At 46.2% G+C, this 13,113-nt stretch overlaps 1 protein-coding gene across 1 annotated transcript; it reads right to left on the bottom strand.

Moving 5' to 3' along the window:
• Positions 1-274: 274 nt before the first annotated feature.
• LOC123427538 (putative cis-zeatin O-glucosyltransferase) lies at positions 275-2,072 on the bottom strand. Its single transcript, XM_045111613.1, has one exon. It carries the CDS (start codon positions 1,950-1,952, stop codon positions 552-554), a length of 1,401 nt encoding a protein of 466 aa, XP_044967548.1. The 5' UTR covers positions 1,953-2,072; the 3' UTR covers positions 275-551.
• Positions 2,073-13,113: the final 11,041 nt, after the last annotated feature.

The raw sequence follows: 13,113 nt of genomic DNA, 5'->3' as shown, positions 1-13,113 counted from the left end.
TTTGGCAATACCTTTCAAATAACTGAAGTCGTCAAACCGAACACGAGGACGGAGGAGGGTGGTCATGGGTGTTGCTACTCTGTGACCTTGTCATCGAATTGAGGGAGCATGTTGAGGGAAAGGTGATCATGCCGGCGCCTTCGTTGGAGTGTGCTTCACTTGGTGGCACGAGTAGAAGGTAGGTCAGGGACGTTGCGATCAGAATTGTGTCAAACTGAAAGAGATGGGGAGGCACACATAGACCTGGCAAATGGCACCCTCCTTTAGTGCCTTCTCCAAGGTGCCGCGGTCCTCTTCTGCCACGGACGCGTGCTGCAGACGTTTACCAAAATTACATGCATTTTTTTCGGCCGGCCAGTCGGCTACAAATGTTGCATACTGCGATCTTTGAGCTACAAGTCTGACACATGAATTATTAAGCCGGATACATAATCAACTGGCTGGAAAAAAAGACTGTAACCTCCCTAAAAAAACTGTATCGGCATCAAAAGGCATCCTCCAACATGGCAGTCGGCATCAAAAGGCATCGTCCCGACATGGCATTTTGTCGATCACCTTGTGATGTAAGCAGTGAAAAGATCTAGGTCCTTGCGCGATGAACCGCCGTCAGCCACGGAGGCGCGGACAGCCTCCCCGAGCGCACGTGCTCGTTGCCGCACGGCAATTCCTTTGTCGGAGAGCATGGCCTCCTCGATGACTTCCTGGATGGCCTTCGCCGTGGTCACCTCACTGTGCTTCTCCCAGGGGCGCACGAGGATGCCGGCCTCGAGGTAGTTGCAGACCAGCTCCGCGTCCCACGGCTGGTCGCAGTGCATGGGCCAGGCCAGAATCGGTTTGCCGTGGCTCAGGCTCTCCATGGTCGAGTTCCAGCCGCAATGGCTCATGAACGCCGCCGTGGCTGTGTGCGCTAGGATCTCCAGCTGCGGCGCCCACCCGGTGATCACCAGCCCCGTCCCTTCCGTGTTCTTGGTGAACTCTGACAGCAGCTTCTCGTGGCGGCTGTCGCCGGCATCCGCGAATATGTCGCCGCGGTCGGCGTCGCGTAGCACCCAGATGAACCTCTGTCTGCTGCCGCACAGTGCTGCTGCAAGCTCCTCGATTTGCTCCGCTCGCAGAGACGACGTGGTGCCGAAGGAGACGTACAGCACCGACGCCGGAGGCTGCTCGTCGAGCCAGTCCAGGCACTCGTGCCGCTGCTTGCTCTGCTTCGACGCGCTATCGTCGAGCAATGGGTTTAGCGGCCCGATGGCGAAGAGCTTCTTGCCGTCAGCAGCCAGGTGCCCGGCGACAACGTCGATGAAATCACCCTCTAGCGCGTGGCATGTGTTTGCCAGGATGCCCGCGCCAGTCGAGATCTGTTTCACCGGTCTGGCCCGGTTAGCGTACTCCACGAACTCCTTCGTTGCATAGCGCTCGATGGCGCTGAGGACGACGCCGTTCTCACGCAGTAGGGGGTGGTTCGCGTCGATTCTTCCAACGAGCATCGACACGGCCACGCAGTGCAGCCCGAACGCCTCGCCGTTGGGCAGCCGCAGCGCCTCCTCGGCGGCGAAGGCGTTGATGCGATCGTGCACTACGACCACGCGACGGCAGGAACCGGAGAGGTTCTCGAGGAGAGCCGCAAGCGGGGCGCGCGCGCCGGCGGTGAATGTCTCGAACAGGGGCATGAGGTGGGACGGGAAGGGCGAGTCAGCGGTGGGATCTGGAGGCGGGGAGACATAGCTGGAGATGCCGAGGTCGTGGAACTGGATGGATAGGAGCGCCTCCTCGCCCCAGCCGTGCACGCGGGCGCGCGCCTGCCGGATGTGCTGCGCGGGCGCGGCGTAGTGCACGTCCACCCCGCGCGACGCGAGCTGCAGCGACAGGTGCAGCAGCTGGTTGAGGTGGCCCTGCGCCGGGAACGGCACCGCCACGACGGCTACAGGCTCCATTGCGTGCTTCTCTCTCCCCATCACCGTTCTGTGGTGCTGAGTGGCCGATGAGACTGAGCGGCACTACGACAGGTTATTTGTAGGCGGCAGGGAGCAAAGCAGATGCCAGCAAAGGAGAGCTCGCAGAGCAGGTCACAGCGGAATCTCGGGTGAAGCTCCAAATCTCCGGTCATTTATTCTCAGGATCGAAGATGATTGGCAGATTAATACACCTACCAATTCAATCTTCCACGAAATTCTTATCGTCATGGCTCATGTCATGGTAATCGCCGGGTCGCAATTCGCCGATTAATACGCATATCAAACTTCACAAATTCGGCACCCCATACATCACGGGCACGACAGCGCCCGCCGGCCCTCGTATAGGCCAGCGAATCATAAAATTCATATAATCCATGCACGTCGATCATAGTAACCCAAGGCTAATATCGAGTATAATATAAATTATTTAAATTTAACAGTTCCAAACTAAGCAAATCAAATCGTAGTTCAACAATTTAAACATGTTAAAATAAAATCAGTGTCCAAGCATATAGGATGCCTCGCTTGCTCGACGGATCAGTGGTCGGACGCCGTCTATGCGTACTCCTTCGCCTTCATCTTTGCCGCATGGTTCGCCTTCATCCTTGTTGCATGCTCCGCTTGCATCCTTGCTGCATGCTTCGTTGTCGCCCTCGCCTTCTCGTACTCCTTACGCTTCTTGATCTCCTTCTTTTTCTTCGCAAACTAGTTCTTTGCATGCTCATTTAAGAGGGTGTCGTCCGTCAATATGATCTTGGCATTTTTTGTATCGTGGTTTTTGTCATGATAGATGTTTTTATGAAAGGACTAAGTTTAAGAGCCATCGCAACTAGATGATTGCTTGAATGGGGTTGATCGGGAATGAAGGACGCGAGTTACCCAGGCTCGGCTCCTCGCGGTGGAGGTAAAGACCTACTTCCTCCTTCATTGATACTGTTGGTTGAGCCTCTCACGGTGGAGGTAAAGACCTACTTCCTCCTTCATTGATACTGTTGATGGTCTCGATTACAAGGATGTGGATTTGCTAACGTAGATTTCGAGACATTACAACTTGGGTTTGTCTTCTTTCTCCAAGGGGCCTTTATATATCTAGGGCAAGTCCCCAGTTTTACATTAAGTCCGTGTCACGCATGCTTCCTACTCTTGATCGAAGTAGGTCTTCCCCTAAGCCGGCATTGGATGCTCCGGCTTACGTCTTCGGGTCTTCGAGCTGGTGTCGTCTTGGGCCGATTGGTGACCCGGCCTTCCTTGTCTTCTATAGAAGGTCAGCAAGCCTTTTGCTGTACATGGGCCGACTTATATTTGGGCCCACGTCTGGGGTGACCCGTCGTTATAAAGGTCGGCTCATTTCACGAGAAATATCCCCAACATTAGCCTTGGGTTACTCTGGATTTATCCATGGTAAGCCCGTCTTTTACACCTAATCATTTTATCAAGTTTGCATTCCGTTATGTGCCACGTCAGGATGATGATTCTTTGGATATATACGTCCGTGCTCATGGAAATCCATATCCCACCTGTTAGAGCATACTTCTCCATATGTGGCTTTGGTAATTGATGACAATCCCTATGGACTAATGGTTGCATTGAGTTATATTCGAAGGATTCATCCATAAGCACTTCTAAAGTCCATCTATTGGTTTCAAGGAGTTTATATGATGACCAAGGTGGTATTCAAAGTATTATCCAAAGATTGGTCATAGAGACACAAGGTTGATCAAGACTAAGCAAAGAGTAAATCAAGATGATCAACACACAAAGTGTGCAAGATGTACCGAGAGGGATCAAGTTACCCCATGGTATGGTAAGCATTGTCCATAACGCTTTTGTGTACTAACCCATGGTCTTCATGAGAGTTCTTTGTGGGGTTAGGTGTGTTTCCATGTGTTTGCGTCAACAGGAAGATCTCATTCAACCTATGAAGGATGACATCCAGTGGTGATCGTCATCAATATTGCGGTGTGCAAGTTCAAGTGGAGCATCACGAAGATATCATGCTTGAAGCTTGCCGTCCATTGTGGTGGCAATGGACTTGTGAAGATGTGCTGAAGAGTGGCTCACCCATAGTGAGTATGGGGGAGAAATCAAGAAAGGTGGTCCATCTTGAGGAAGCCAAGATCATCATCATCTAGCTCAAGAGGACTAGGTGCAAGGTATAAGTTTGCCCTTGATAGGTTTTTCTTTTAGGATAGATTGCCATACTGTCAAAGGGGGCTCTCAAGCGAGTAGCTTGATCGTATCGTTTGTTGAGAGCTCAAACCATTTGCATCCTTGCATCATATTTCTTGGTTCTTGTTTGGTGTTTCTCTTTGTGATTTGTAGAGTTTATGGTCATCTTCATGACAAGCTCGAGTTCATCGAAAACGGAGTCCATATGCATCTTCTATGATGTTTTTTATGCTGGAAGTTTTTGCCGGTTCGTCATTCGTAGAGATTTCACATGTCTATATATTTGGCATTTTCATTGCTGCATGTTCTTAAGATTTCCACGAGAACCCTATATTCATGGCAGTAATGTATGCCTTTCGCAACAAACCCTATATTCCATAGACCTTTCACAACAAACCCTATATTCATGGCAGTAATGTATGCCAACGATTCTCCATACGTGGTAATACTAAAATTGCAACATACTCATTTTGGTGGTGATAAATAGTTGTCATAACGAACAGAATGTTTGTGGTGAGAGGCTATTGCGACAATACAAACATTTCATGGAAAAAGGTCTATTTCAACAAAACTGAACGGTGGCGACAAGTAGTTATCTCAACGGACTGATACTTTGTGGTGATAAGTTATTGCGACAATATTAAGTGTTCCGTCGTAACAATCTAGTGCAACAAAACAGGTAGGCGCAGTGACTAAGATTTGACGCAACACTACATTTTTTGTTGTGCCAACATGTTGCAACCAAAGGTAGGTTATGTTAATAGCCTACTGCAACCGGAAAAAAATATAGGCATTCAATTACCTGATTCATTCAATTACCTGATTCGTATAATGCATACATGATGTATATTTATAAATATCAATGTTTGCATAGCCAATATCCATCAAATGAAACTAAAATATAATTTAGCATGCATTCAACATACTGAATATGCCATCCTAATCAAGAGTGAAGGCTAAATTATCCATGTTGTAGAGTCCATGCCACTTAAATGTTTGGCACGGCTTTGCTTCTGCGAAAGGCACGTTTTTGCCTTCGCGAGAGGCACGCCCGTGCCTATCCCGAAAGGGAAATAAAACATGTTTTCTGTTTTTTTGTGAGAGGCACGGTTTTGCTTTCGCGAAAGCACGATTTTGCCTTTGCGAGAGGCACACCCGTGCCTCTCCCGAAAGGGGAAAACGCGTTTTCTGCTTTCTCTTTTTTTCCGCGAGAGGCACGGTTTTGCTTCCACGAGAGGCACAGTTTTGCCTTCGCGAGAGGCCCGACCCGTGCCTCTCGGAAAGGAAGAAAACCGCATTTCTATTTTTTTCTATCATGTGAGGCACGGTTTTTTCTTCCGGTTTTTTTCATGAGTTTGTTTTCGTCAAAACCTATCAACATGGGATCTGGTTTTGAAGATTTCGACACGAGAAAGCCAACGGTGAAAACGGTTCGAGTTTTGAACACACGGTTTAGGAGATAAAACATTTTGAAAATACGGATCTACGAAAAAAGGGAAAACTCCGAGGTTGCGAAAAGTGGCACGCATGCAGTGCGCCACTTGTCACAACCTCTGAAGGTGGGAGTAATCGTTGGAAGGTGTATTCGCTAACCAGTGATTTCGGGAAATGCCCAGATCGAGACACTAACACCTCGTTTGCTCGTTTCCCAATCCCATATGTGCCTCCCGCATCGCCGCGTCTCCCCTCTGCCTCTCGATCCTCCTCCTCGCCCCTCAGTCCTTCTCCTTAGCACCGCGCTGCCCCGATCCCAACCCTGCGCTACTGCTGGTCCGCCCGACCACGGCGCCGAGCTCCCAACTTCCTACCTGCATGCCCAGCCGTCAACCGCCTGTGCCAAGATAGGTATGTGCCCAAATCACTTCACGGCGACATCCTTGCATCTTAATTCTCTCTCATTACCGATTTCCCTATATGCTAAAGAAATAAAATTATTGTTAAACAATCTGGTTGTTGGTTTTGAGTTGTGATCTCAGAGTCTCACTTTGAATTTCTCTAGTGAAATCTCAATGCACACACATGAGGCTTATACGAATTAACTTGGTAAGAACAACACATGTGTATTCTGGAACACTACTAGCACACACACTTCTACCATCAGACTAGGCACCATCGCATAACACATTTACACAAAACGTGGGGAGACTCCAAAATAACACAGAGTAAAGGTTGAGACTTTGCACTTCAACAAAACATACATTACTTTTGTGCACTTAAACAAAGTAAATGTGCAGAATTTATACACAAAGATGTCATATCTATTAACTTTAGCACGAAGTGTTCAAATTGTGCATTGAATATATTCAGTTTCTACACTGAATATGAATATATATATATTCACTTTATGCAATGAAAATGGCACATATATATTCAGTTTCTGCACTAAATATGGGCATATGTTTCAGCTTTTGCACTGAATATGAGTAGATGTTCCTTTTTTACAATTATAACAGAGTGTGCATGTTTCAGTTTTTAGCAATGAATATGATCTATTCTTTCACCTATATAGAGCATATTTTCACACTAGGAGCAGTGTAAATGTTCATTTTGTTTCCACATATATATTCATTGCAATATCTTGCTCTTTTTTCGCAACACTAGAGGATTGTTGAAATATGTTGTACATATTACCATGGATGCATAGTTTATGGCAATATGTAATAGTTATTGCAACACAACGAAGGTGAGGCAAAAGGTCGCCCTATTACAACAAATACATGTTTTGTTGCAATATGCTAGCCATGGTTTTGCAACAGTATCTATGTCTAGCGCCACATGTCAGAATTGTTGCAATATATGTCTAAATATTACCACAAAGATTTACTTTTTTGCAATACCAAGTCTTTATTGCAACAAAATAACCAATTCACGCAATGGACCCAACTGTCGCAATATCACTACCATATTACAACACTCATGCAGATTGTGGCAATACATGGCCTCTATTGCAACAAAATAAGTACTTAGCGCGACGAGACAAAAGTGTGGGAATATGTAGATCCTACTACCACGAACTAGAATTTTGTGGTAATATATCATTTATTGCAACGAAATATAGTCGTGGAAATAAATTTTGTTGCAATAGACTGTAATCCTTGTAGTGAGCGATAGTACTGTCCGGTACTACCGTGTCGTCGGACTTTTTGCGCATCCGTAGCCTCAGCGGTGGTAGGCACGATAGTAAATTTTTACTACCATGGTTGGTGAACCTACGGTGCGGTAGTACCTCTCCTAGCAGCGGTAGTACCGCTCCTAGCAGTGGTAGTACCGCCCTGCTCGGGTTGTGAGTGGGGGTAACAGTTGGATTCTTTCCCCCACTATATAAAGGGGGTCTTCTTCCCCATTGGATCTTATCCATCCGTTGAGCTCGTGTTCTTACCCCATTGTTGACCTTCTTAGAGCTTGCTAGCTCTCAATCCCTCCAATGATTCTTGCTAGTTCTTGAGGGAAAAGAGAGAGGAGATCTAGATCCACATCTCCATCAATCACTTTCTCCTCTATGTGAGGGGAACCCCTTGGATCTTGATCTTGGAGTTCTTTGTGAGCTCCTTGTTCTTCCTCTCATAGTTCTCCATAGCTTTTGTTGTTGTGGAGGGATTTGAGTGTGAGGGACTTGACCAGTTCGTGTGTTGTTGCCATTGCATTAGTTGCATCGGTTTGAGTTCTCCACGGTGATACGTGAAAGTGAGAAGTTGAGAAGCTTATTACCCTTTGGTACTTGGTACCTCTAGAGATTGTTCTTCATGGATGCTTTGGCATCCTAGAAGCTTGGTGGTGCCTCGGAGCTCAATCATTGTGGTGTAAAGCTCCGGGCAAGCGTCGGGGTCTTCAATTAAGTTGTGGAGATTGCCCCGAGCATTTGTGGTCACCTTGAAGCCATATGTCATTGTGGTGAAGCTTCATGGTGTTGCTGGGAGCCTCCATTAAGTTGTCGAGATTGCCCAACCTTGTTTGTATGTGTTTGGTGACCGCCCTCAAGGGTCCCTTAGTGGAATCACGACATCTTGCATTGTGCGTGGGCGTGAGGAGATCACGATGGCCTTAGTGGCATCTTGGGGAGCATTGTGCCTCCACACCGCTCCAAATGGAGATTAGCATCCACAAGGGTGTGAACTTCGGGATACATCATCGTCTTTGCGTGCCTCGGTTATCTCTTACCAGAACCCTTTACTTATGCACTTTACTTTGTGATAGCTATAAAGTTTCTCGTTGTATATGTTGCTATCACTTAGTTGTTTATCTTGCTTAGCATAAGTTGTTGGTGCACATAGGTGAGCCTAGTTGTTTTAGGTTTTCTCCTTGACAAATTAAACGTTAGTTTTATTCTGCATTTTCTCAAGCCTAAACCATAATTATTTTAAAGCGCCTATCCCCCCCTCTAGGCGACATCCACGTCCTTTCACCACCAAATCCTGGATATCCTGATTTTGTCGCTGTGAAGCCTCGGGACCGGCACCCGCACCTTATAAATAGCCCGGTAGGGCCGATAGGATTCACTCCCCCTACACGTGCTTCTCTTCTTCTTCCTCCTTTAGTTTCTCAAGCACTCCGCCGCGACCGCCGCCGCATGGCCTCGCCTGCAACCCTCTCTATCATCCGCGTTAACTGCGGTGAGGCTGGAGATCGTTTGCAACCGCGAGATCGTCCACTCCCTTATTCTTCAGATCTGTAAGCACTTTAATCCTCTCCTTGTCACCATTAAGTTCTGTAGTTCATCGTGTTTGTCGTCGTTCCTCGAACTTCTTTGAGTTCTTCGGCTAGGATAACATTTAGCATTAGCTTAAATCTTTCCCACTTCATATTAGATCTAGAAATGGTTTCCTGCATAGGCGAAGTATGTTCATCTTGGCATGAGTAGAAATTCTGCCACACATGTGATTCTCTAGGTCTTTTTCCTTATTTTCACCATAATTTTAGCTCATTTTCCCAATTTCTAGATTAGTCATAACTCCGTAATTTGGTGTTTTTCATCTGTAACTCGACAATCTGTCCTCAACTTGAGCAATTTACAAACCTTCTATCAGGTTTATTTACGGATGAAACCAACTTTGCACCTGTTATTGAAATTTTTCTATTGCAACAAGCAAACTAAATACATCAATGGACCACCCATTGAGTGTGGCGTTGTAACCATTCAACAACGCAAAGAATGCATATTCCCTAGCATTAAACATGCGAGTCACCCTAAAGGATGGCATATGACCATCTTTTACTACAAAGACGATTGATACGTCTCCAACGTATCTATATTTTTTGATGGTTCATACTATTATCTTGTCAAACTTTGGATGTTTTATATGCCTTTTATATATTTTTTGGGACTAACTTATTAACTCAGTGCCAAGTGTCAGTTTATGTTTTTTCATGTTTTTGACCCCTTTCAGAGGAGATTTTGAAACGGAGTCCAAACGGAAGAAAATCCCCGAAAAGATTTTTTTTGGAACGAAAGAAGATCGGTGAACTTGGGAACCAAGGCAGGGGAGCCCCACTTGTCAAAAGACTCATCCCAATCACCAAACAACTGAGCCATTACTAGCCCTTTGCCCCTGAATACTTTTGTATAATTGATCTCGATCTTGTACTTGTCATGTAGCCTCCTCTGTAACTCCTTTGGGCGAACACTAGGATCTTCTTTTACCCAGTCCATGACTTTCTCACACACCCATGCCTTTGAAGCATTATGTTGCTCCTTTTTTTCTTTATACTAGCACATGCGTGCTTCTCCAAATGAACCTTGACCTGCAGTAAACTGTAATGGGTAAGAAAATAGAGTCAGCTCCATTTAATAACAACTAGAGTACGCAACTAACTAAAATATATACCTCCATAGTTTCTCCATCATCCAGCCTCCCAACATGAATTCTCCATGTGCAATCTTTAGACTCGCGACAATGAGCCCTGAATCGTGTAGGCTCACTTTTCTCAACTTGAAAATCAAACTCTTTCCTTATGGCATATGTAGCAATTGCCAACCTAAACTCTTCAATATTAGGATACATTGCACCAACATGCATTGGTGGGTTTTCTTTATCATACACTATTTCTGGAATAACATCTGGTCTAGCATCTTCCGTAACCCACTCCTCGTCATCGTTGCTATCCTCTACATGCTCACTATTTGGTATATCTTTTTTTTTCTCTGAGCTCATCATCACTATCTGAACCAACACTATAAATTGAGTATTGGTCCTCCTCATCTACACCAACATGTTCATATTCTTCATGTGGATTTGCAAGATATGTATATATAAGGCATACTTCATCATTTACATTACTTGCTTGACTAGGCAGTGCTATAGATGGTGTTTGATTCAATGGAGTAAAATGCACATCAACACTATCACTTGGGACAGATTGTTTGATGATCAGATTACCGCTTCTATTTTGATGAAAAGACTCATACATTTTCAGGCATTCTTCATCACTTGTCACACAAATATTTTTGCCACTAATAGAGTCAACGTACTCAAGAATTATATTCTCCACTGAAAATAGTGGAAAAGTTCCAGCAATGGAAGCCACTAGATCCTTCAAGCTTGAGCTACTACCCTCAACAATATCCCAAGTAAATGTAGAATCCCCATAGATTTCGGTTCCACCACCACAAATCTTCACCTATACCGTGTAAGTACATGATTGGATCATCCTGTGGATGATGAAACCATGTCAATATTTGTATGCTCCTATCTAAAACTTTAGCAAAAATAGACAGACTGAAAAATTACCTAGCACAAATATCAGAGAGAGAGGTGGAGCCACATTCGTTAGCCACGTCGTCCTCCTCATGGAGCTTGGAAATTTGGGGCAGAGGAGCTGCAGCGAGTGCGCCCACGTACGGGATGATCTCTTGGAGGGCATCGACCGTGGACATCCCTGACCCGCTCTCCACATCGCCAGAATCCCCAATTCTAGGGTTCTGCACGACATGGTCGCAGGGAGAGGTCGGCGCTGCTAGTTGGGCTAAGGCAGTTGAAGTCGCGGAGGGTGATACGTCTCCAACGTATCTATAATTTTTTATGGTTTCATGTTGTTATCCTCTCAAACTTTGGATGCTTTATATGCCTTTTATATCTTTTTTGGGACTAACCTATTAATTCAGTGCTAAGTGCCAGTTCCTGTTTTTTCCGTGTTTTTGACCCTTTTTCAGGCGGAGTCCAAACGGAATAATTCTTTCGCGATGATTTTTTATGGAAAATATCAAAAATACCGGAAGAAAAAGATACCGGAGAGGGGTCCCGAGGAAGCCACAAGCCCTGTCGGCGCCCCCCCCAGGCCGCACCAACCAAGCTTGTGGGCCCCTCAGGGGCCCACTTGACGCAACTCCACCGCCATCTGGTCCTATAAATCCAGAAACCTCTAGAAGGAAACCTAGATCGGGAGTTCCGCCGCCGCAAGCCTCTGTAGCCACCAAAAACCAATCTGGAGCCCGTTCCGGCACCCTGCTGGAGGGGGAATCCATCTCCGGTAGCCATCTTCATCATCCCGACGATCTCCATGACGAGGAGGGAGTAGTTCTCCCTCGGGGCTGAGGGTATGTACTAGTAGCTATGTGTTTGATCTCTCTCTCTCTCGTGTTCTTGAGATGTCTTGATCTCGATGTACCGTGGGCTTTGCTACTATAGTTGGATCTTATGATGTTCTTCCCCCTCTCCCTTCTTGTAATGAATTGAGTTTCCCCTTTGGAGTTATCTTATCGAATTGAGTCTTTGAGAACACTTGATGTATGTCTTGCACGTGTCTATCTGCTGTGATCAACTTGCAGGTTCGTGACATTGGCAACCTATGCATATGGGTTGGCACATGTGGATTCATGTGAGTAATTAATGTATGTTTTGGTGATCAACTTGCGGGTTCGTGACATTGGGAACCTATGCACATGGGTTGGCACACGTTTTGACTCTCTGATAGAAACTTTGGGGCACTCTTTGAAGTTCTATGTGTTGGTTGAATAGATGATTCCGAGATTGTGTGATGCATATCGTATAATCATACCCACGAATACTTGAGGTGACAATGGAGTATCTAGGTGACATTAGGGTCTTGGTTGATAATTATCTTAAGGTGTTATTCTAGTACGAACTCTATGAAAGATTGAACGGAAAGAATAGCTTCGTGCTATTTTACTACGGACTCTTGAATAGATCGATCAGAAAGAATAACTTTGTGGTGGTTTCCTACCCGACAATAATCTCTTCGTTTGTTCTCCGCTATTAGTGACTTCGGAGTGACTCTTTGTTGCATGTTGAGGGCTAGTTATATGATCCAATTATGTTATCATTGTTGAGAGAACTTCACTAGTGAAAGTATGAACCCTAGGCCTTGTTTCCACGCATTGCAATACCGTTCGTGCTCACTTTTGTTACTAGTTACCTTGTTGTTCTTGTAATTTCAGATTACAAAAACATATATCTACCATCCATATTGCACTTGTATCACCATCTCTTCGCCGAACTAGTGCACCTATACAACTTCTCATTGTATTGGGTGTGTTGGGGACACAAGAGACTCTTTGTTATTTGGTTGCAGGGTTGCTTGAGAGAGACAATCTTCATCCTACGCCTCCCGCGGATTGATAAACCTTAGGTCACCCACTTGAGGGAAAATTGCTACTGTCCTACAAACCTCTGCGCTTGGAGGCCCAACAACGTCTACAAGGAGAAGGTTGCATAGTAGACATCAGAGGGCGGGAGGGAGGGAAGCAGGAGGGCCGCGACGGGAGGCGACGGAGGCCGGGGCTGGTGGAGCGGCGCCATCGGCGGTGCCTCCATTGGTTGGCACTCGGGGAGTGGCGGAACCTTTGGCGTCGGCAAAGGCTGGAGGAGCGGCGGAACCTTTGACGAGTCGTTAGCCCGAGGGAGCGGGAGACGGATGAGGGGCATGCGCTGGGGGAGCGGCGGCGGCAGCGGTTCCGCCATGGCCGCTGCTGTGTGCGTGCGTGAACTGGTGTGGTGTTGCTTCTGTTTTTTTTTCTATTCTAAGAGAAGAGATAAGA

The sequence above is a fragment of the Hordeum vulgare genome, chromosome 2H (genome assembly GCF_904849725.1).
Source record: "Hordeum vulgare subsp. vulgare chromosome 2H, MorexV3_pseudomolecules_assembly, whole genome shotgun sequence".
Classification (NCBI taxonomy): Eukaryota; Viridiplantae; Streptophyta; class Magnoliopsida; order Poales; family Poaceae; genus Hordeum; species Hordeum vulgare.
The sequence above is the reverse complement of the archived record's forward strand: the minus strand, read 5'-3'. Positions and strand labels throughout refer to the sequence as shown.